At 34.5% G+C, this 24,410-nt stretch overlaps 2 protein-coding genes across 2 annotated transcripts in view; both read right to left on the reverse strand.

Annotated features, from left to right (window-relative positions):
• The window catches only part of LOC142336089 (mothers against decapentaplegic homolog 1-like), a 536,849-nt gene that overhangs the window by 110,295 nt on the left and 402,144 nt on the right, over nucleotides 1-24,410 (reverse strand). The gene's annotated exons all lie outside the window — the stretch shown is intronic.
• LOC142336574 (uncharacterized) overlaps nucleotides 1-24,410 on the reverse strand; it is a 76,994-nt gene that overhangs the window by 33,658 nt on the left and 18,926 nt on the right. Inside the window, exons 2-3 of the mRNA XM_075385484.1 lie at nucleotides 22,470-22,530; nucleotides 9,428-9,538 (exon numbers count right to left, since the gene is read on the reverse strand). Of these exons, the coding sequence (XP_075241599.1) occupies nucleotides 9,428-9,538; nucleotides 22,470-22,530 (172 nt within the window). The remainder of the gene's footprint in view (nucleotides 1-9,427; nucleotides 9,539-22,469; nucleotides 22,531-24,410) is intronic.

Raw genomic sequence — 24,410 nt, forward strand, 5'->3', positions numbered from 1 at the left:
CCGGTTACTCTGTCATCAACCTAAAAATTGAGCAGCACAATGTTATTAAGCGTTGTATTGAAAAATATTCTTGGGCCAAAAATTTTTTTTCTGTCCTGTTTCCAAAACTAATTTGCAGTTACAGAGAACCACTACTAATATTTCAACTGGTGAAGACAAAGAAAGAACCCACACTAAAACTCAGGTTTAAACACTTTTTTTTTTAAAAATAACTATTTGTAGACCTATATTATTGTCTTCGACTCATTTCCTTAAACGTTTCAACTGGGATACATAATTCAAGCTAATGATTGGCCCAGATAAATCAAATATTCTATCAAGAAGTACAAGAGATCAACAACAGCTTTGAACAATTCCATGAAAAAGAAAACGATTTCCTTTTTTCTGGCAATCACCAACCAAAAAAATTTACAATTATTTAAGGCCATCTAGTTGTCGTATATTTGTTGCTAAAAAGGTTTCAAGTCAATAAAATCAATCATATCTGCAGACCAATGTAGAAAATTTGCTTGGAATTGTTGCTCTGCAGATAGAAGAAGATCTCAGTCAGCCAAGGGTACGCGAAATAAAGAAATAAATCAAAATTCTGAACTAATAAATCAAAGATAACGGAGAAACTCATTGCATTGGAGTTTTTGTCTAATATTCGTTAAAGAATGTGGAGTTTAAAATGAAAAGATCTGAGCTTAAGATAAAGCTGACTTTTTTGTGGAGAATGATGCACTTCGCTTGAATTACTAAAAGGAAGCCCTGGTAAAAATGATTCAATTTTTTACAGTGATTCTGACCCAAGCACACACAATCATTACCTACGAAAATGAAAGAATGCATTAGGCACAGACCTGCTTTTTGGTTGGACCGGCGGAAGCATTGGAAAAATATACCATAACTGCAACTTTTCTGAAAATGAAACAAAGAAAACTCATCTATGAGTACAATTTATTCGAGAGTGGTCACAAACGCTAAACGGCATCGAAATATTTACTAATATGCTTGAAAGACAAAGTACTAACTCAACCTATTTTTTGAATGGGTTAATTGAAACCATTTTCAAAACTTGTACAAGACCATCAGCACTGATGCCATTGTGATTCAGGCAGGGACTGCATCATATTAGTCTGCAGACCATATTTTTCAAACAGTTGCAAGCTTTCGATTACCAGTTTTAATTTAAGAGCAACAAGTTCAACAACATGCGCAAACTACGCTCTCAAATGGCTGAGCGCCGATAGATAAGAAGAGTTACCTATCGCAGCAAAACTATTTCACAGCAAGCTCTATATGGACGATTTAAAAAAAAGTATTAGAAAAACCGGAAGAAACTATTGACTATAGTTGTGATCAATCCGCTGTAAACTCTATCGGAATTTTGATGTGAGCTGAAGCAATGGATGAGCAACAAAGATGAAGTCAACGCAGCAACTCTTGAAGACTTCAAATTAACATTTGAAACCAAGCGAGATGATGTTGAGCAAAACCAAGAGGGATCATCTGTTTTGGCTTCCATTGGATTGTTGCTAATGATAGTCCTTGTATCCGCAAATAGACCAAAGGAAGTCCTGTCACTAGTATTCTCGGTGTTTGATTCAATTGGTTTATTTGGTTCTTTGAGCCTTCACATGGTACAATGTCTGCAGAATAATAGGATTTCAAATAACATTGTGACAAAAAAGCCCTGCAGATTAGCAAAAGTCCTAAAGTGGAAAGTTAAATTTCCTATTGTATCTGAAATCTGAAACTGGCAACGATAGAGGATACTTGCAACCAGTGAAGGACAAAGATGATTTTCTTTTTTCTGCTGACGCATCAGAAGCAAATATGTTTGCTCTGGTCTATCTATATTTGCAAATAAAGATTTCTCATTCTAGTTTTAGTTCTAGTAACAGATCAAAGCATCGGAATAATTGAATAAAAGGGTCTAAAACAGTGATACATTAAAGAACATAAAATCCACAAGCACAGGAAACAGCTTTTTTTTTAATTCAGCAAAAAGAGTACAATAAATACACTGACGTTAGCTGTAAATAACCGGTTACTCTGTCATCAACCTAAAAATTGAGCAGCAAAATGTTATTAAGCGTTGTATTGAAAAATATTCTTGTGCCAAAAATTTTTTTTCTGTCCTGTTTCCAAAACTAATTTGCAGTTACAGAGAACCGCTACTAATATTTCAACTGGTGAAGACAAAGAAAGAACCCACACTAAAACTCAGGTTTGAACACTTTTTTTTTAAAAAAAAAAAACTTTTTGTTGACCTATATTATTGTCTTCGACTCATTTCCTTAAACGTTTCAACTGGGATACATAATTCAAGCTAATGATTAGCCCAGATAAATCAAATATTCTATCATGAAGTACAAGAGATCAACAACAGCTTTGAACAATTCCATGAAAAAGAAAACGATTTCCTTTTTTCTGGCAATCACCAACCAAAAAAATTTACAATTATTTAAGGCCATCTAGTTGTCGTATATTTGTTGCTAAAAAGGTTTCAAGTCAATAAAATCAATCATATCTGCAGACCAATGTAGAAAATTTGCTTGGAATTGTTGCTCTGCAGATAGAAGAAGATCTCAGTCAGCCAAGGGTACGCGAAATAAAGAAATAAATCAAAATTCTGAACTAATAAATCAAAGATAACGGAGAAACTCATTGCATTGGAGTTTTTGTCTAATATTCGTTAAAGAATGTGGAGTTTAAAATGAAAAGATCTGAGCTTAAGATAAAGCTGACTTTTTTGTGGAGAATGATGCACTTCGCTTGAATTACTAAAAGGAAGCCCTGGTAAAAATGATTCAATTTTTTACAGTGATTCTGACCCAAGCAAACACAATCATTACCTACGAAAATGAAAGAATGCATTAGGCACAGACCTGCTTTCTTGGTTGGACTGGCGGAAGCATTGGAAAAATATACCATAACTGCAACTTTTCTGAAAATGAAACAAAGAAAACTCATCTATGAGTACAATTTATTCGAGAGTGGTCACAAACGCTAAACGGCATCGAAATATTTACTAATATGCTTGAAAGACAAAGTACTAACTCAACCTATTTTTTGAATGGGTTAATTGAAACCATTTTCAAAACTTGTACAAGACCATCAGCACTGATGCCATTGTGATTCAGGCAGGGACTGCATCATATTAGTCTGCAGACCATATTTTTCAAACAGTTGCAAGCTTTCGATTACCAGTTTCAATTTAAGAGCAACAAGATCAACAACATGCGCAAACTACGCTCTCAAATGGCTGAGCACCGATAGATAAGAAGAGTTACCTATCGCAGCAAAACTATTTCCCAGCAAGCTCTATACGGACGATTTAAAAAAAAGTATTAGAAAAACCGGAAGAAACTATTGACTATAGTTGTGATCAATCCGCTGTAAACTCTATCGGAATTTTGATGTGAGCTGAAGCAATGGATGAGCAACAAAGATGAAGTCAACGCAGCAACACTTGAAGACTTCAAATTAACATTTGAAACCAAGCGAGATGATGTTGAACAAAACCAAGAGGGATCATCTGTTTTGGCTTCCATTGGATTGTTGCTAATGATAGTCCTTGTATCCGCAAATAGACCAAAGGAAGTCCTGTCAATAGTATTCTCGGTGTTTGATTCAATTGGTTTATTTGGTTCTTTGAGCCTTCACATGGTACAATGTCTGCAGAATAATAGGATTTCAAATAACATTGGGACAAAAAAGCCCTGCAGATTAGCAAAAGTCCTAAAGTGGAAAGTTAAATTTCCTATTGTATCTGAAATCTGAAACCGGCAACGATAGAGGATACTTGCAACCAGTGAAGGACAAAGATGATTTTCTTTTTTCTGCTGACGCATCAGAAGCAAATATGTTTGCTCTGGTCTATCTATGTTTGCAAATAAAGAACTCTCATTATAGTTTTAGTTCTAGTAACAGATAAAAGCATCGGAATAATTGAATAAAAGGGTCTAAAACAGTGATACATTAAAGAACATAAAATCCACAAGCACAGGAAACGGCTTTTTTTTAATTCAGCAAAAAGAGTACAATAAATACACTGACGTTAGCTGTAAATAACCGGTTACTCTGTCATCAACCTAAAAATTGAGCAGCAAAATGTTATTAAGCGTTGTATTGAAAAATATTCTTGGTCCAAAAATTTTTTTTCTGTCCTGTTTCCAAAACTAATTTGCAGTTACAGAGAACCGCTACTAATATTTCAACTGGTGAAGACAAAGAAAGAACCCACACTAAAACTCAGGTTTAAACACTTTTTTTTAAAAAAACTCTTTGTAGACCTATATTATTGTCTTCGACTCATTTCCTTAAACGTTTCAACTGGGATACATAATTCAAGCTAATGATTGGCCCAGATAAATCAAATATTCTATCAAGAAGTACAAGAGATCAACAACAGCTTTGAACAATTCCATGAAAAAGAAAACGATTTCCTTTTTTCTGGCAATCACCAACCAAAAAAATTTACAATTATTTAAGGCCATCTAGTTGTCATATATTTGTTGCTAAAAAGGTTTCAAGTCAATAAAATCAATCATATCTGCAGACCAATGTAGAAAATTTGCTTGGAATTGTTGCTCTGCAGATAGAAGAAGATCTCAGTTAGCCAAGGGTACGCGAAATAAAGAAATAAACCAAAAATCTGAACTAATAAATCAAAGATAACGGAGAAACTCATTGCATTGGAGTTTTTGTCTAATATTCGTTAAAGAATATGGAGTTTAAAATGAAAAGATCTGAGCTTGAGATAAAGCTGACTTTTTTGTGGAGAATGATGCATTTCGCTTGAAATACTAAAAGGAAGCCCTGGTAAAAATGATTCAATTTTTTGCAGTGATTCTGACCCAAGCACACACAATCATTACCTACGAAAATGAAAGAATGCATTAGGCACAGACCTGCTTTCTTGGTTGGACCGGCGGAAGCATTGGAAAAATATACCATAACTGCAACTTTTCTGAAAATGAAACAAAGAAAACTCATCTATGAGTACAATTTATTCGAGAGTGGTCACAAACGCTAAACGGCATCGAAATATTTACTAATATGCTTGAAAGACAAAGTACTAACTCAACCTATTTTTTGAATGGGTTAATTGAAACCATTTTCAAAACTTGTACGAGACCATCAGCACTGATGCCATTGTGATTCAGGCAGGGACTGCATCATATTAGTCTGCAGACCATATTTTTCAAACAGTTGCAAGCTTTCGATTACCAGTTTCAATTTAAGAGCAACAAATTCAACAACATGCGCAAACTACGCTCTCAAATGGCTGAGCGCCGATAGATAAGAAGAGTTACCTATCGCAGCAAAACTATTTCACAGCAAGCTCTATATGGACGATTTAAAAAAAAGTATTAGAAAAACCGGAAGAAACTATTGACTATAGTTGTGATCAATCCGCTGTAAACTCTATCGGAATTTTGATGTGAGCTGAAGCAATGGATGAGCAACAAAGATGAAGTCAACGCAGCAACACTTGAAGACTTCAAATTAACATTTGAAACCAAGCGAGATGATGTTGAGCAAAACCAAGAGGGATCATCTGTTTTGGCTTCCATTGGATTGTTGCTAATGATAGTCCTTGTATCCGCAAATAGACCAAAGGAAGTCCTGTCACTAGTATTCTCGGTGTTTGATTCAATTGGTTTATTTTGTTCTTTGAGCTTTCACATGGTACAATGTCTGCAGAATAATAGGATTTCAAATAACATTGGGACAAAAAAGCCCTGCAGATTAGCGAAAGTCCTAAAGTGGAAAGTTAAATTTCCTATTGTATCTGAAATCTGAAACCGGCAACGATAGAGGATACTTGCAAACAGTGAAGGACAAAGATGATTTTCTTTTTTCTGCTGACGCATCAGAAGCAAATATGTTTGCTCTGGTCTATCTATGTTTGCAAATAAAGAACTCTCATTCAACTTGACATTTGTAATTAAAAATTGCAGAGTCTCACTGATCAGATATCCATCAATACCGTACTTGTAATTGCACGCAGCGGTCTTGAAAATGAGAACGAAATGTCAGATCGTCAAAGATGAACATCATGAAGTAAAATATTGCAGTTTTTGATTGAACTTAAATACATTGCTGCAATGGATGGATAGTGCGCAATGCAGACAATTAGTGTTTGTGGCCAATTCAGTTGTTGAGAAACTCGATGTGTACAACTTTTCACAGCTATAACCTGTCTTCGGTGTTTACAGCTGATTAGTCACTGAAAACAGAGAAAGTTTTTTGAGGTACTCAAAGGAAGCATCTGGCTTACTGTTCCGGCAAGGTTGAAGCAACCAGAAACAGAATGGCCGAAGCAAGGAACTTGTTCATTGCCTCTGACCACTAGATCACAACCCCATTAATCGTTTTGACGTAGGCGAAACCGATTGCCCCGTTGAAGCAATTTAACAAAATCAATTTTCCAGTAAATAAAATGGCATTTCGTTGAGTTTGAGTTTGTCTTGGGTACAAAAAAACAGTTTTCTCGAGGGGACTGAAAATGTCAGAAACAGTGTTGATCGGCAATTCTGATTTTTAGACCAATAAATGCCTTGCGTTCAATGAAGAAAAAATGTATCTCAACCTTGTGGCCGAGCACAGACAGTAATCTGCAGATAGTCCAGCTACATATGGGACAATACTTATAATTACTTTTTTTTGCTACAAAAGCCTTTGCAACTTTTGAAGTAGACTTTGTCGGGCCTTTTGAACTAAAAAAAGGCGTCGATTTGAATTGGTGGTGACCTAAAGGTAGGAGCCATGCATATGTAGAAAATTTAAAAAATGGATACTAACATTAAATTGAATGCAGTTATATCGAATAGAGAAACCGATGACAAAAAATAGTGAAAACGTTATGAAATGGGATGAGAGCAGATGTGAGAGAATATCACAACATAAAACAGAGAGAGGACCGAAAAACATTCAGCTCGTCAACGGATCACATTGAAGTTAAAATCAACAGCTCAATCTCACTTTGGACGAATGTGGAAGCCATTAGTCAGAATTTGCAAGAAAACAGTTTGGCAGTGTTGGCAACCAATCAGTCAGGGATGATTCTCCCTCAACCACAGTGGGTATTTTCGGGCATACATTGATCATTAGCATCATTCGGTTTTGATGTAAACAGATAATCGCATTTATCCCAAATCATTTTTGACTGCTAACGTTGGTGTTGTTTGTCTCCCAAATTAACTGTGCTTAGAGGAGTTTTGTTGATCAGGGAAAATTCCTTCGACAAACGTACTGCAATGTCAACAGGGACAATTTCAGAAAAGTGTATTTACCGGCTTTGAGAAACGGCAAACGAAAATGAGAACCCTACAAGAATCTAGACAAAATTGAATTGTTTGGTTGATGGAAGGAAGTGATAAAGAGGATAATAAAACTAACAAAAGATGTACTCCGGCTCTACAATTTACATGGGCTGCAATTCAACTCTTTCCAACCCAAGCTGGTGATATTTCAAATCGTGAGCACAAACAGTAAACTACAAATTAAGCAGTTTGCTAGTAAACAGTTTTGCATAACTAGCTTGTAGGAATATATCAATGATTTCGATATGTTTTCCCATCAGATTCAACTGGTGTACACAAAATAATCCCGTCCTGTGTGATTTGTAGCAAAGCAAATCCAATCCAATTTGACATGGAAAAGACAAAGGTTAGCAAATTATTTTAAACTGAAACTGCAATAAAACGTTAAAGACTTTGTAGATATACAGCTAGAAAATTAAACTGCAGAAGCTTAAGATCCGGACAGATTTGAAAACGCTAATTTGAACGGCGTGGCGTAAAGCTTCTTCCATCATCACAAATGATAAAATTTTGGAGAGCAGCCGTTGTTGAAGGGTAATAGCTATTTTCAGAGTCAGATAGGGCCCAGTACAAGAAAAATCCCTTTTTCAAAAAATCAATACTCATCTCCAATTCTATGGAACAATACTTTGAACAAAAAAATGTTTCTTTATGCTTAACTTCTGTTGCGTTCTCAGCACAGATTGAGTCATCCCCTTGACTGACATTGAAGTTAGTTAAGCTGTCATATTCTTTGATATCCGTGCATTGTCTTTCACTTTTGGCTTATCACGACGCCTAATTTATTTCTGGTCACAACAGTTTCTGTTTGTATTAACTTACAAATTTATATGCAGTTGTCTGCTTTTCAATACTAATCATTTCGTTGTTGCTCCAAATGAAAGCCATCATTATTTTCTGTAAACTGAGTCTGAAAACAGGGTACTTGATAATATTTCTAAGATTAATAAGAAAACTGATTAAAAATTGGGGACTTTTAAGGAAAATTGAGGAAAATAAGGAAGTAAGGAGATTGATGTAACGTATATTTTTTTCGTTTGCTCATTTTTCATTTTGATGTAATGAGTTTTTGGGTCATTCTTAACACTCCTAATGTCATTTTTGGTCCTCATTTGCGATGACCAGAAGATGGCCAAAAATGCTTCAGAACTCCGATAACATCGATATATTCGGTTCTATATCTTAGAAATTTTCAGAATGTTTCGATTAAAAAGGAAAGAAATTATCCCTATTCAACGTTTGAAACGTAAGAAACCGGCGTTTTTCCGTAAGAAAATTCAAAATTTGATATACATACTTCAGCAGTTGTTTATAGTGTGTTATACTCGCCGGCAAATTGATTTCATATCGTCGTGCGTTTTCTTCGAAAAGATAAAAAAATGTTGAATTTTTTTCCCTTATCTGCCTCAGGGTTCTTCGATCTATGATATCGTAGGTAAATATACGACCACTCAATTTTGTCAGTTGACACATTGATTTAAATCTGGATCATCCTAAATTGGAGTGGAATGAAATATTATGGAGCCGGAATTCCTCAGTGTCAGCTCTCCACTTCTCTGTGCAATTTAACGATGGAAGGAATTAATGGGAAATATGTGTGGACTTCGGGAGTGTCATCGCTTATCTCCAATTTAATAGCGGAAAATGGTGACCGCATTTTCTATCCTATTTTCAGCAGAGGAAATGGGCAAAATCCCTGAACCAGATAAGAAGTAATTTAGAAAAAACTGGCAAAGGAACAATTCGGCTCCGGTGATTCCTGTGCCAAGGATCCCCGAGTGACATGAAACTTGTTAGCCGTGATAAGAAACATATTTAATCAAGACTGTCAAGATCTTGAATGTCTTGGCAAGGTGTATCAAGTTTCGTTTCACTGGGCCGTGCTTAAGTATTCTCGACGTAGCAAGGCAAAAATGCTAGAGATATAATAGCTAAGCTTGTGCATGGAGAATAGAGTCTTTTTCATTATAGCTCCCCCTCACCCGCTTAGTGGTCATTTAACGTATAGCCCCCGCAATTCTGGTAAACAGTGAGGGCTATAATTTGGGGCATGAATGAGGCTATACTTTTGTGGGGTGCATCAATGAGACGAACCCCAAGATTTTATTTACCATCAGTATTGTTTGGATCTGGTGGTTGGTGTAGAGTTGAGCGAGCAAGAGACACACGATACCACTCATAAACTGTGTCATTGCTGTGCACCAGAAACTCAGTTGTGAACTCTGAAAAAAACGGGTGAGGATCGGAAAGGAAGAACATATTTATACTCTTTCTGTTATTCTCGCAAAGACCTGACTTTTTTTACATTAGACTTTGTCTGATCTGTTCATAAAACATTACGTTAACTGAGGAAAAGATCATTGGATAGAAAAAGACTATGCGTTGACTTATGAAAATACTTTGGGTCGAATTTGCTCGCGATATAGACAACATAATTGAGGCAATATCCCCACCTCAACCTTATCTGTTTTTCTTTCATATGGTTGACCTTTCAACTTGAGTTACAGCTCATTTGGGTTTTGTAATTACGCAAAGATACCACATTTTTTTTAAAAAAAGAACGGTTTCTTTTCTGCAATACCCAGGCGGAGCTCTCAGACTTAAAGTTGATATGTCCAGATTAAAATGAACGTACCAAGGGGTGTCGTGCATTCAAAATTACACGTTTTAAAAGGATGAATGAATGCACGAAAGTCTGAAAACATCTAATTATTGACCTAGCGCGTCAAAAGAAAAATATCATTAAAATGATATTTTGTGTACTGGTGTTAACAAAACCCGGGTCAACGATCATACAACTTTCTTTGATTTCGTACAAGGTCATATATGATTCTTAGTAATCATACTAGGTCATATATGATTTGTATGAGTTCTTGGTAGTCATACAAGGACCATATATGATTTCCTAGAAATCATACAGGGATCATACAAAAAAGTTCAAAGACTACAAACTGCATAATTTTGATTTTCCATTGAAATGAAAAAATTTCTTGGATATCATACAAGGTCATATATGACACATAATACATTGACGGGTGCCACAAATTCTCGTATAATGTAGTCAGAGGACTTAGTAAATTACTATATCGCATTTGCAATCCACATTTGATTTTTTGTGTGCGCTAAAAGAATAACTTTGTGGTTTAAAGGTATTCAGAAAACGAATTTGACGTGATATGCAATTTTTTTCTTGATTAGTTTTTTATAAATGAGCATTTATATGTATAAACTGGCTTCAGAGTATGTCAAAAATTTTGTTATCTGTTTGGACTTACTCTTTTTTTAGTGCCCAACTTTCAATTGATATTGTACGTTAGGGTCTTTTGGCGGATCACAATGTGATGCCGGGGTATCATATAGGCGATGCCCTACTGAATAAAAACAAAAAAACATAAATGGTTAAAGATTTTCAAAAAATGTAAGATTCTTGGTATTCGTACTAGGATCATATATGATTTCTTGGTTTTGATACAAGGATCATATATGATTTCTTTGGTTTCATACAAGGATCGTACTAAGAAATCAGGTATGGACAGTATGAAATCATATAAGATCATTGTATGAAATCAAAGAAACTTCAACCCGGGAAGTCGTTACTCATGAGCGCAAAGATCAAAATGGAATCATTTCCACCTTCCCTCTTTAGTAGAGAGTAACACAGGTGAAAATCACGGAACGCGCCCGCCTCTGATCAGACTCCGGTATGATCGAATCCACATTGGAGCCCTCAATCAGACTCAACAGCGATTGAAACTCTGACCAGACTCAAGGGCGTTAGAGACCAACTTTCTATCAGACCCCCCTCCAAGTATGTTGGAAACCGTCTCTGATGAGACTCAACTGAGCTAATTCTTTTCTTGCCAAAAGATTTTCCAATTTTACTTGTTGCATTTTTCTGCAGGTCATCGCCGCAAGATTTGTGAACGACAGCTGAAAAAGGGTGGATTTGCATAAAGCGTCTTCTCAATGATCGCGTCTTTTCAATACCTTTTCTTAAAGGGGACCGGGTCTTGTTATCAGCTGAACCTCTTGGATCTGATCAGAGCAAATGGAATACAGTAAATATTTTGTTAAACGGCAAAAGATAAGTTTTTTTGTGTGCTCTAATCAGACTCACGTACACTAGAAGTCGTCTCTGATCAGACTATCCCGCGCTCAAAACCGTCTCTGATCAGAATCGTCCACGTAAGTAATTTTGAACGCAGAATGAACAGGTGCACACTCAAGTGAGTTTGATCAGAGGTGATTTTGGTCTGGGAATGGAACAGCTTTTGTTTTATAAAGTCAACATTTTTCAGTTACACTCCCTCAAATAGATCCGAGTGTGGAAAAATTTGCATAGATCTCAAGTACTTTTCCAAGTTAATTCATTTTTGTAAGAAAAATTTACAAGCCAAACTAAATTGAAGTTCATATTTTAGACATGATTGATTTTTTTTGCTATGAAAAAAAGCTATAAATCCAAGGACGACAGGAACATCAAGTTATTTCTTCTTTCTTCAATCGAGAAACACTTAATAAAAATTGACAGTTTAGTAAGTTCGTAAGAGGTTGCTAAAATTTTGCTAGGAGATGTGCAAAAAAACTGAGTGGGAATTTTTTTCTTTCAATATTAATGTGGAAGACTATGGCGACTCTTCCTATCTAGAAGCCCAAAAAAAACAACAAACTTTTGTTTTCAAAAATTTGAAAACAACCAAAATTCTTTAACAGTAAACAATAAATTTTAAAACCTGCCCCACAGGGGAATTCAAGAGCAGAAGAACTGATTTTTATGAAGTCAACTGTTATGAAAAATTCAAATTATATTTGTATTATTTAAAATAAATAACACTGGCTGGCAAAGAAAGTTTCACGCTACGAAGACTGAAAGTCTAGAGCCATATGTTTTTAAGCTGTCAATTGTTCCCCATTTAATTGGCATTGAAGATCAGGAACTGCGACAACAACTGTTTACGACAAAATACAACTACTGCCTCTTTTGATACGCAACTTAAAAGATATTGGCAAGATGGACAATAAATCTCTTACAGTTCTGAGAGAAAAAGCGTAAGCAAAGATGAATAATCTACCTAAAAATACTGCTGCAAAATACTGCGTATTTTAATGATAAATCGAAAGGCTAATGACTGATCGTTTAAATTTAAAAGAGTCACAAACAAGTCCATGAATTCAATTTCGTTTGATATTGGAGAACAAAATTGGGCTGCAATTTTCTCTTCTTCTTCTTTAAAAGACGATTTACGGGAAGAAAAAAAGCAAGATTTTGAAGGCCAATTAAAATTTAGTGAGGTTTTTGCAACTTCTAAAATCACTATATGAGTCAGTCTTAAAAGTGAGAAAAACTTCGAAAATTTTCTACCTAACTTTGCTCTGTGGATTCTTTTGATGTCTCTACCTGTTAGTTGATGGTTTTCTCAACAACAATAGCAATAATATTTGTTAAAACAGTTTTGAAAAAGCGTTAGCATGTTAAAATACAACGGATCTCATTAATTGTATATTTAGAACATATTTTAATGCAAGAGTCGAAAATCATCTCCCTCTGTACTGATAGAAGAAAAAAAACTAAGAAATCCAGCAAACACTTGAATTGTAAATAACACGATTTCGAAAATGGGGATCATGAAGATAAAAAAACAATTTCTACAGTGCGTGCAATAAAGTTATTTAACATTATTTCATTACTTCACTATCTTCAATGTCCTTGAAATTTAAACTTTTTTTAAATACAATCTTTAAACACCTTACTTTTTGAAATATCTCAAATTCGAATAAACGCAAAACTGATCATTATTGTCTGACTTTAACTGATCCTAGTTAAAATTGGAGATTAAAAAATTGCTGCAAGTTGTAAAATGTGCCGCAGATATCAAGTTTGATTTTCAGGTTAGTTCAAAGGCCCCCGATAAAAACTTTAGAAGTTCTCCAGACTATCGAGAACAGGAGATAAACCTTGTTTATTTCCATTTCTTTGTACAGCTTTTTATTATTTATATTGAGTCATGGCATTTTGTGAACCAAATGCTAAAGCAGTGTAAGCGTTCTTGATGTTTTCAAAGAACTTTTTTCAAATCATTTGTGGCTACGTTGGCAAAAAACTATTAAAATCCCTGTATAAGTAAAAAGCGCAAACATTACTTACTGTAAAGTTATTAAGCGATTACAGCAGTTGCACTACTAATTCCAGTATGTTGGTGATTTGACTACAAAGTTCGGTTACGTTGTCTTAACAAAGCAGAAACTCTCTTATTTGATTTGCTTAAATAACTCCAAGTGTCTCATCAAGTCAGATCTTCAGAAAATGATTTTTAAAAATGAAGATAACAATTGAGCTCAAGTGCACAGTTCCAGAAGACAATTTGCTTTTTAATTGGACGAGGTAAAAAGACAAGGCTATAATTTTAAAAAATTATAAAAACAATTATAAGGGCAAAAGATTCTAAAAATTAAGTAACCGTTCTGTAAAGAAAAGATGAAATTGCTAATGAAATAGTAGATTTTGCATGCAGGCGAAAATTGAATCATTTTTCATGCAAGCATTTTCAAGCCAATTGGTTGCCACATTTTACTGAATTTTCAACAAAAAAATAATGAGGGACTACGAAACCACTCCTTCAAAAAAATTAAATGAAGAAGAGACTAGCTTGGCTAGCCAATTGTGTTGAAATGCTGTGTAATTTCTTGATAACAGTTTAGTTTCGAGATATTTTTAATGCTCCCATCAATTAATCTAACATTCTCAGCATTAAAAAAAAAGATTTTTTTTTGGTAAACTCTAAATTACATGCTAAACTTGCTCAATGAACTGCTCAACAGTACAATTCTACATTATTTTTTAATCAATCAGCATTATTAGATTAAAAAATTACTGACATTGGAAATTACTGCTTTCAAGGTTAGACAAAACAGACTACTGCTTTTGAAAGCTGGCTTTGAATGGTTTAATTTAGCCTAGAGGCTTTCTCGCTATCCATTCAAACCTGATTTTTAGAAAACATTAGTCTAAGAAAAACATAAAACATATGTAGATGTAATTCAGAAAAATGTTAGACAAGCACTCTTGTTGGTTTCAAAAACTTGTCGCATCATACCTTGAAAGAGCCATTTTGGATCAAGTTTTCATTCGTCTCTTCATCCACAAAAAGCTTTTCGTACCGAACCCCCAGAGCCCATCAGGCATGATTCAGAGATTTTTCAGAGGCCAAGTCTTGACAGAGAGATGACAAGACATGGGTAGCGGAGCCAAGATTTGAGACCTCTGTGGGCAGAGAGAGAGAGAGAGAGAGAGAGAGAGAGAGAGAGAGAGAAGCCAAGACTAAGATTTGAGTTAAGGTTAACATCATGAAGCTCCGATAATTTTTAACTGAATGAGGACAACTCTCTTTCAAATTTGGTACCCAATTACTCGTTTTCTGTCAAAAAAATCACCAACGGGTGAAATTCGTGAAATTCACCCCAAGACATAGGGCCTCTCTGGGCAGAGAAAATCCAAGTCTCGGTTTTCTCTGCCAAGTCATGGAATCGGTTTTTTCTCTTGAAGTTCACTGATTTACAAAATATCCTCATATTAGAAGTAAAAACTGAGAGTTTTATTTCCAAATAAGACCCATGCTTACGTATTAGGTCTCACAAAAAATAAGCTGTAATTTGAAGTTCAAAAGAGAAACGCAAACTTTGCGGGGTAGGTGAATCAAATAGTATTTTGACTGTTTCACACATCAAACTGTTGGTGCCATCTACACAACTGGTGGTTAGATCTCAAAATAGAAACCTAAGCTTTTAACAAAGTAAGGAAAAAAATAGTGTAATTAATTTACGATGAGTTTAATTAATTGTTCTATTAAATTTTTTCTTCAAGCTAGTCAAAGAGTTGTTCAAGTCTAGTGTTAATACAAACCAAAGTTCCCCTATATCATTGGGACGCAAGTCAAAAACAATTTTGACTTAGATAGCTTGTGAAAAAAGTTAGAATTTCAAACGGTTTTTTCGTTAATTTTCAAATTGTATTTGTATTTCAAAGCTCTCCTATATCTTTAAAATCCTATTCAATTTTTTGCTTTGGGATGCTTTTCTATGTATATTTGTAATATTTGGTATTGTAAAGATTATTTCTGCTATAGCTCTTCATTTCTCTTCACCAGTGAGTGCTGAATTTGTATTTTTTCTTAAACCTTGAGAAGGTGATCATGCCTTACCAGGAGCCATGAACATAGTTTTAATAGCATTCATAATCATAACTGGTGCTTTTATTGTACAATAATGAACTCACATTTAATTTTGTGTTTTGCCTCGCAAGAGGTTACCAAGTGTCGGTTGTACTCATTACAAAGAGATCCATGACCTGGGATTTCTCTGGGCAGACACCCTCAAGTTGTGATTTTTCTCTGTCAATAGAAACCTCAGAGATCAAAATAATTGTATATTTAGAACATATTTCAATGCAAGAGTTGAAAATCATCTCCCTCTGTACCGATAGAAGAAAAAAAACTAAGAAATCCATCCAGCAAACAGTTGAAATATAAATAACACGATTTAGAAAATGGGGATCATTAAGATTAAAAAACAACTTCTACAGTGCGTGCAATAAAGTTATTTAACATTATTTCAATACTTCACTATCTTCAATGTCCTTGAAACTTAATCTTTTTTTGAAATACAATACTTAAACACCTTACTTTTTTGAAACATTTCAAATTCGAATAAACACAAAACTGATCATTATTGTCTGACGTTAACAGATCCAAGTTAAAATTGGGGATTTAAAATAGCTGCAAGTTGTAAAATGTGCCGCAGATATCAAGTTTGATGTTCAGGATAGTTCAAAAGCTCCCGATAAAAACCTTAGAAGTTCTCCAGGTTATCGAGAACATGATATAAATCTTGCTTATTTCAAATTTTTTTGTACAGCTTTTTAACATTTATATTGAATCATGACCTATTGTGAACCAAATGCTGAAGCAATGTTAGCGTTTTTGATGTTTTCAAAGAACTTTTTTGAAATCATTTGTGGCTATGTTGGCAAAAAACTATTAAAATCCCAGCCTAAGTAAAAAAGCGCAAATATTATTTGCTGTAAGGTTATTAAGCGATTGCAACAGTTGCACTACTAATTCCAATATGTTGGTGATTTGACTACAAAGTTCGGTTGTCTTAACAAAGCAGAAACTCTCTTATTTATTTTTCCCAAATAACTCCAAGTGCCTCATCAAGTCAGATCTTCAGAAATTGATTTTAAAAATGAAGATAACAATTGAGCCAAATTTTTCAAAAATTATAAAAATTTTGAAGGGCTAATGATTCTAAAAGTTAAATAACCGTTCTGTAAAGAAAAGATGAAACTGCCATTGAAATAGTAGATTTTGCATGCAGGCAAAAATTGAAGGATTTTTCATGCAAGCATTTTCAAGCCAATTTGTTGCCACATTTTATACTAAATGTTCAACAAAAAAAATAAAGAGGGACTACGAAATCCTTCTTTCGAAAAAATTAAATGAAGAAGAGATTAGCTTGGCTAGACAATTGTGTTGAAGTTGTGTGTAATTCCGTGATAACAGTTTAGTTTCGTGATATTTTTTATGCTCTCATCAATTAATCTAACATTCACGTAGTTAAGAGCTGAACACATTTTTTTTGGTAAACCCGAAAATACAAGCTAAACTTGCTCAATGAATCGCTCAACAGTACAATTCTCTCTTATTTTTTTATCACTCAGCATCATTAGATTAAGAACTTACTGACATTGGAAATTACTGCGTTCAAGGTTAGACAAATCAGGCTACTGCTTTTGAAAGCTGGCTTTGAATGGTTTAATTTAGCCTAGAGGCTTTCTCGCTATCCATTCAAACCTGATTTTTAGCAAACATTAGCCTAAGAAAAGCATAAAACATCTGCAGATGTAATTCTGAAAAATATCAAACAAGCACTCTTGTTGTTTTCAAAAAAAACTTGTCGCATCATACCTCGAAAGAGTCATTTTGGATCAAGTTTTCATTCGTCTATTCATCCACAAAAAGCTTTTCGTACCGACCCCCCAGAGCCCATCAGGCCTGATTCAGAGATTTTCCGGAGGCCAAGTCTTGACAGAGAGATGACAAGACATGGGTAGCGGAGCCAAGATTTGAGACCTATGTGGGCAGAGAGAGAGAGAGAGAGAGAGAGAGAGAGAGAGAGAGAGAGAAGCCAAGACTAAGATTTGTACGGGCAGCGCAGAATCCAAGTCTTGGGTCTCTCAGAGCAGAGTTAAGGTTGACATCAAGAAGCTCCCATGTTTTTTTTGAATGAGGACAACTCTCTTACGAATTTGGTACCCAATTACACGTTTTCTTTCAAAAAATCATCAGCAGTTGAAATTCGTGAAATTCACCCTCAAGACATAGAGCCTCTCTGGGCAGAGAAAAACCAAGTCTCGGGTTTCTCTGCCAGTTCAAAGAATCGGTTTCTGTTCTTGAAGTTCACTGATTTACAAAACATCCCATAATAGAAGTAAGAACTGAGGGTTTTATTTCCAAATAAGACCCATGCTTATGTATTAGGTCTCACAAAAGATAAGCTGTAACTTGAAGTTCAAAAGAAAAATGAAACGTTTGCGGGGTAGGTGGTTCAAATAAAATTTTGACTGTTTCAAACATAAAACTGTTGGTGCCACCTACACAACTGGTGGTTAGATCTCAAATAGAAACCTAAGCTTGTAACAAAGTAAAGAAAAAAAATAGTGTAATTAATTTACGGTGAGTTTAATTAATTGTTCTATTAAATTTTTTCTTCAAGCTAGTCAAAGAATTGTTCAAGTCTAGTGTTAATACAAACCAAAGTTCGCCTATATCACTGGGATGCAAGTCAAAAACAATTTTGACTTAGATAGCTTGTGAAAAAAGTTAGATTTTCAAACAGTTTTTTCGTTAATATTCAAATTGTATTTGTAAAAACATATTTTTTCAAGCTAGTCAAAGAGGTGTTCATATCGAGCGTTCCTACAATTCAAAACTCTCCTATATCCTTGAAATTCTACTCAATTTTTTGCTTTGGGATGCTTTTCTATGTATATTTGTAATATTTGGTTTTGTAAAGATTATTTTAGCTATAGCTCTTCATTTCTCTTCAACAGTGAGTGCTGAATTTGTATTTTTTCTTAAACCTTGAGAAGGTGATCATGCCTTACCAGGAGCCATGAACATAGTTTTAATAGCATTCATAATCATAACTGGTGCTTTTAATGTACAATAGTGAACTCACATTTAATTTTGTGTTTTGGCTCGCAAAAGGTTACCAAGTGTCGGTTGTACTCATTACAAAGAGACCCATGACCTGAGACTTCTCTGGGCAGACACCCTCAATTTGTGATTTTTCTCTGTCAATAGAATCCTCAGAGATCAAAATAATGGTATATTTAGAACATATTTTAATGCAAGAGTTGAAAATCATCTTCCTCTGTGCTGATAGTCGAAAAAAACTAAGAAATTCAGCAAACCCTTGAATTATTGGTAACACGATTTCGAAAATGGGGATCATGAAGGTTAAAAACAACTTCTACAGTGCGTGCAATAAAGGTGTTTTTTATTATTTCATTACTTCACTATCTTCAATCTCTTTGAAATTTAAACTGTTTTTTAAATACAATAATTAAACACCTTATTTTTTTGAAATATCTAAAATTCGAATAAACGCAAAACTGATCATTATTGTCTAACGTTAACAGATCCCAGTTAAAATTGGGGATTAAAAAATTGCTGCAAGTTGTAAAATATGCCGCAGATATCAAGTTTGATGTTCATGTTAGTTCAAAGGCTTCTGACAAAAAACTTTAGAAGTTCTCCACACTATGGAGAACAGGACAAAAACCTTGCTTATTTCAAATGTTTTTGTACAGCTTTTTAAAATTTGTATTGAGTCATGGCCTTTTTTGAACCAAATGCTGAAGCAATGTTAGCGTTTCTGATGTTTTCAAAGAACTTTTTTTGAAATCATTTGTGGCAATGTTGGCAAAAACTATTAAAATCCCAGTATAAGTAAAAAGCGCAAACATTACTTACAGTAAAGTTATTAAGCGATTACAGCAGTTGCACTACTAATTCCAGTATGTTGGTGATTTGACTACAAAGTTCGGTTACGTTGTCTTAACAAAGCAGAAACTCTCTTATTTGATTTGCTTAAATAACTCCAAGTGCCTCATCAAGTCAGATCTTCAGAAATTGATTTTAAAAATGAAGATAAAAATTGAGCTCAAGTGCATTATTCCAGAAGACATTTTGCTTTTTAATTGGCCGAAGTAAAAAGACAAGGCTATAATTTTAAAAAATTATAAAAACAATTATAAGGGCAAAAGATTCTAAAAATTAAGTAACCGTTCTGTAAAGAAAAGATGAAATTGCTAATGAAATAGTAGATTTTGCATGCAGGCAAAAATTGAATCATTTTTCATGCAAGCATTTTCAAGCCAATTGGTTGCCACATTTTACTGAATTTTCAACAAAAAAATAATGAGGGACTACGAAATCACTCCTTCAAAAAAATTAAATGAAGAAGAGACTAGCTTGGCTAGCCAATTGTGTTGAAATGCTGTGTAATTTCTTGATAACAGTTTGGTTTCGTGATATTTTTTATGCTCCCATCAATTAATCTAACATTCTCAGCGTTAAAAAAAAAGATTTTTTTTGGTAAACTCTAAATTACATGCTAAACTTGCTCAATGAACTGCTCAACAGTACAATTCTACATTATTTTTTAATCACTCAGCATTATTAGATTAAAAATTTACTGACATTGGAAATTACTGCTTTCAAGGTTAGACAAAACAGACTACTGCTTTTGAAAGCTGGCTTTGAATGGTTTAATTTAGCCTAGAGGCTTTCTCGCTATCCATTCAAACCTGATTTTTAGAAAACATTAGTCTAAGAAAAACATAAAACATATGTAGATTTAATTCTGAAAAATGTTAGACAAGCACTCTTGTTGGTTTCAAAAACTTGTCGCATCATACCTCGAAAGAGCCATTTTGGATCAAGTTTTCATTCGTCTCTTCATCCACAAAAAGCTTTTCGTACCGACCCCCCAGAGCCCATCAGGCCTGATTCAGAGATTTTCCGGAGGCCAAGTCTTGACAGAGAGATGACAAGACATGGGTAGCGGAGCCAAGATTTGAGACCTATGTGGGCAGAGAGAGAGAGAGAGAGAGAGAGAGAGAGAGAGAGAGAGAGAGAGAGAGAGAGAGAGAGAGAAGCCAAGACTAAGATTTGTACGGGCAGCGCAGAACCCAAGTCTTGGGTTTTTCTGCGCAGAGTTAAGGTTGACATGAAACTCCGATGTTTTTAATTGAATGAGGACAATTCTCTTACAAATTTGGTACCCAATTACACGTTTTTTTTTCAAAAAATCATCAGCAGTTGAAATTCGTGAAATTCACCCCCAAGACATAGAGCCTCTCTGGGCAGAGAAAATCCAAGTCTCGGGTTTCTTTGCCAAGTCAAAGAATCGGTTTCTGTTCTTGAAGTACACTGATTTACAAAACATCCCATAATAGAAGTAAGAACTGAGGGTTTTTTTCCAAATAAGACCCATGCTTATGTATTAGGTCTCACAAAAGATAAGCTGTAACTTGAAGTTCAAAAGAAAAATGAAACGTTTGCGGGGTAGGTGGATCAAATAAATTTTTGACTGTTTCAAACATAAAACTGTTGGTGCCACCTACACAACTGGTGGTTAGATCTCAAATAGAAACCTAAGCTTGTAACAAAGTAAGGAAAAAACTAGTGTAATTAATTTACGATGAGTTTAATTAATTGTTTTATTAACTTTTTTTCAAGCTAGTCAAAGAGCTGTTCAAGTCTAGTGTTACTACAAATCAAAGTTTCCTTATATCACTGAGATCCAAGTCTAAAACAATTTTGACTTCGATAGCTTGTGAAAAAAGTTAGACTTTCAAACGGTTTTTTCGTTAATTTTCAAAATGTATTTCTAAAAATATCTTTCTTTAAGAGCTATTCAAGGAGTTGTTCATATCGAGCGTTACTACAATTCAAAACTCCCCTATATCCTTGAAATTCTACTCAATTTTTTGCTTTGGGATGCTTTTTTATGTATATTTGTAATGTTTGTTATTGTAAAGATTTTTTTAGCTATAGTTCTTCATTTCTCTTCAACAGTGAGTGCTTAATGTGTATTTTTAGGGACCTCTTAAATATTGAGAAGGTGACCATGCCTTATCAAGAGCCATGAACATAGTTTTAATAGCATTCATAATCATAATTGGTGCTTTTATTGTACAATTTTGTACTCACATTTAAGTTAAAAGTGCCTATGAACCTAGAAAAATTCTTCATTCTAACCCTGTCCAGAGCAAAATCAAGTTCGGGTTCCTTTCTGCCAACAGAAATCCCAAGTCGTGTGTTTTGCCTGCCAAGAAGTTACCAAGTCTTGGTTGTACTCTTTACGAAGAGACACATGACTTGGGATTTCTCTGGGCAGAGACCCTCATTTTGCGATTTTTCTCTGTCAATAGAAACCTCAGAGATCAACTCTGGAGTGTTCTCTTAGCAGTCTTGTATTTGACATGATCAGACTCTGAATCAGGCCTGAGACCTTCCCTGATTTTTTTCTGAATCAAGCCTGATGGGCTCTGGGGTTTCGGTACGGGATTTTAGGCACTTTAGTATGCATTTCATTTGCATTCGATATTTCAGTCGAAAACAAAGATAGATTAATAGCTTTAACTCAGGTTTTCATACTTTATGATGTTTGTTTTTTCAACCAGGTGTCCTGATAGTCTACTTCGGTACTACTACATAAGACCAGATAAGTTAGATATTGATCATGTAAAAACTGAAGTAAAATCTCTCTTTTTTAATAGTCTGAGTTATAACCGTGCAAGATCTGATAAGACAATGAGACGGTGTTTTATCGTAGAAGAAAAGATAGAAGTCAGTCCTTATAACACAGACATGTTTTGCCCAATTCTATCCTGTAATATCTGATTAGTCAAAGTTTTGTCCTATGTGATCTGATAAGTGGAAGTTCTGAATATTGTCGTCTAGACATCCGATAGAAATTTGTATTCACTATTTGGGTTGTTTAGTGCCTTTGATAGATATCCGGTTTTTGCCGATGAACTGTTATGACAATATCAAATCCAAAGCGAAAGCTTTGATCAGTTACTACCTTGGTCCAGTTGAAGAGGGATGTTGGTGTCCAAGTTGATGCAAAGGAAACCACTATCCTCCTAAAATTAAAACAAATTTAATTAAATTCAGTCGCTTTCATCAAAGAATTCTTAAAAGGTTGTCACATATAAAAAGCTTGTTATTTCAAACGGAATATTTTCAGAGCACAATTGATGCTTTTATTTTGAGATTCAAAAAATCTTAACAAAATTTTAAACTTTTTTTAAACTTTAAGATTCAAAAGCAATTATCGGCTCGATGATCTGGCCAATTGTTTATTATCATAAGCATTTTTTAAATTTTTTCATGCAAGCCGAACTAACCAAGAAGATTGAAAATTTTCAACCGCCAAGAAAACGTTTTTAAGAGTTTTCTGAGTAGGTTTGTCAATCTTCACACAACATTGTCTATGAAACCCAATCAATTTTATTAAGCCTCAACGAAATTCATCCTCAGATATTCAACTTAGTACAGTGGTTATAGGGAGAAGCAATAAAAAATAAAGCACACTTTTGGGTTTGTTCAGCACGAGATTTTTATATAAACCTGTCAAAAAAGCTTAACACATTTTTCGTGAGAAATGGCAGAACCAACAAAGCAACAAATCAAATCAAAATTTAGATAAAGCCCTTCAAAGGTTAACGCCAAGATTTTGCAAGATCTTGGATAACTTGTTCTGGTTCTTTAATAAAGAAAAAAATCTTCTGTCAAGCGCTGCTCTGATCATGTATTCTGAAACAAATTTGAATGTGCATGATTTTTTCACCGTCATGAGAAATTTTACTTTGAGTTGCAGTCTCAGGCACCATGTTGGCAAAATCGTAGTGCGGTACTTAGAAAATCCATAAACTGCGTCGACAGATAACTTGAGTATCTATGATATTGCGTACTTTTGGCCTGAATGATACGGGTTCAATCATAGAGAAATTATATACTAATGCTTCTCTAACAACAGAAAGAAACAAAAACTGTTATCTCCCTGCGGTGAATAATTTCCTGGTCGAAAATTTTTATTTTTGCGACCATTTCTCTGTAAGTAAAAAAAATATATAAAAACTTTGAAAATAGACAAATAGGAAACAGAATTAAATGATTTGCAGAGAAATTGGGTTCGAAAGAAAACGTTTTAAATTAGAAAGGTTAACTTAATTATTTATTCTTGTTTATTTATTAATTTTAGATTAATTTATTTGATCCTGCAGCAAAAACTTTTATTTATCAATGGGAACGCATCATCGCATAGATAGTGAAGAAATACTCATTGGGTATATATTTGGTACTTATCAAAAACACTAATCAACCTAAATCACAGTTATTTTGTTTGTAAAACTGTTCAAAACCACAAAAAAATGCTGTAAAATTTGAAAATAAAACCTCTTCAATTCAAATTTTACATTCTGGAAATACAAAAATTCTTGCAATAAATTCATACTTGTAAACTGTGTCAATGCAAAAAAAAACGAGATTGAGCCGTTGCACACCTTTACATGACAATAAGCTCCTCGTCAATTATTTTTTTTCACACTTATTAAGCATGGTTTCCCGTGGAAAGTAAAACAAAAAATTGAGTCTAAAAGCATAATCGATTAAAAACGGGCGAATTACTCTCAAACGACCGGCGAACAGCTTATTTTGGGAGTGGCCAGCTTGAGCTTATAAAATTTAGCATTATGGGGAGGGGTTTATATAAGAAGGGTGTTTGGGGCGAGCTTAGTGGGCGGAGGTCTTGGATTTATAAGTAAAATAGGACAGGAGGATAGAGGGGGTGAGCGTTAGGAAGAGAGTGGTGGGGGGATTCCGGATGAAGTTATGGGGATGCAAACCGCCAAAAAACTGCATCTCACCTCATAATTTTAGGAGTTCTCAGCCATGATTCTTAGACTTCGGTGACTTGCTCAGTTGGAGAACAATAGATAGAGTTCCAAAAGAGCTGATCAGC

The sequence above is a fragment of the Convolutriloba macropyga genome, chromosome 3, assembly GCF_964194025.1.
Source record: "Convolutriloba macropyga chromosome 3, txConMacr16.3, whole genome shotgun sequence".
Lineage (NCBI taxonomy): Eukaryota > Metazoa > Xenacoelomorpha > Acoela > Convolutidae > Convolutriloba > Convolutriloba macropyga.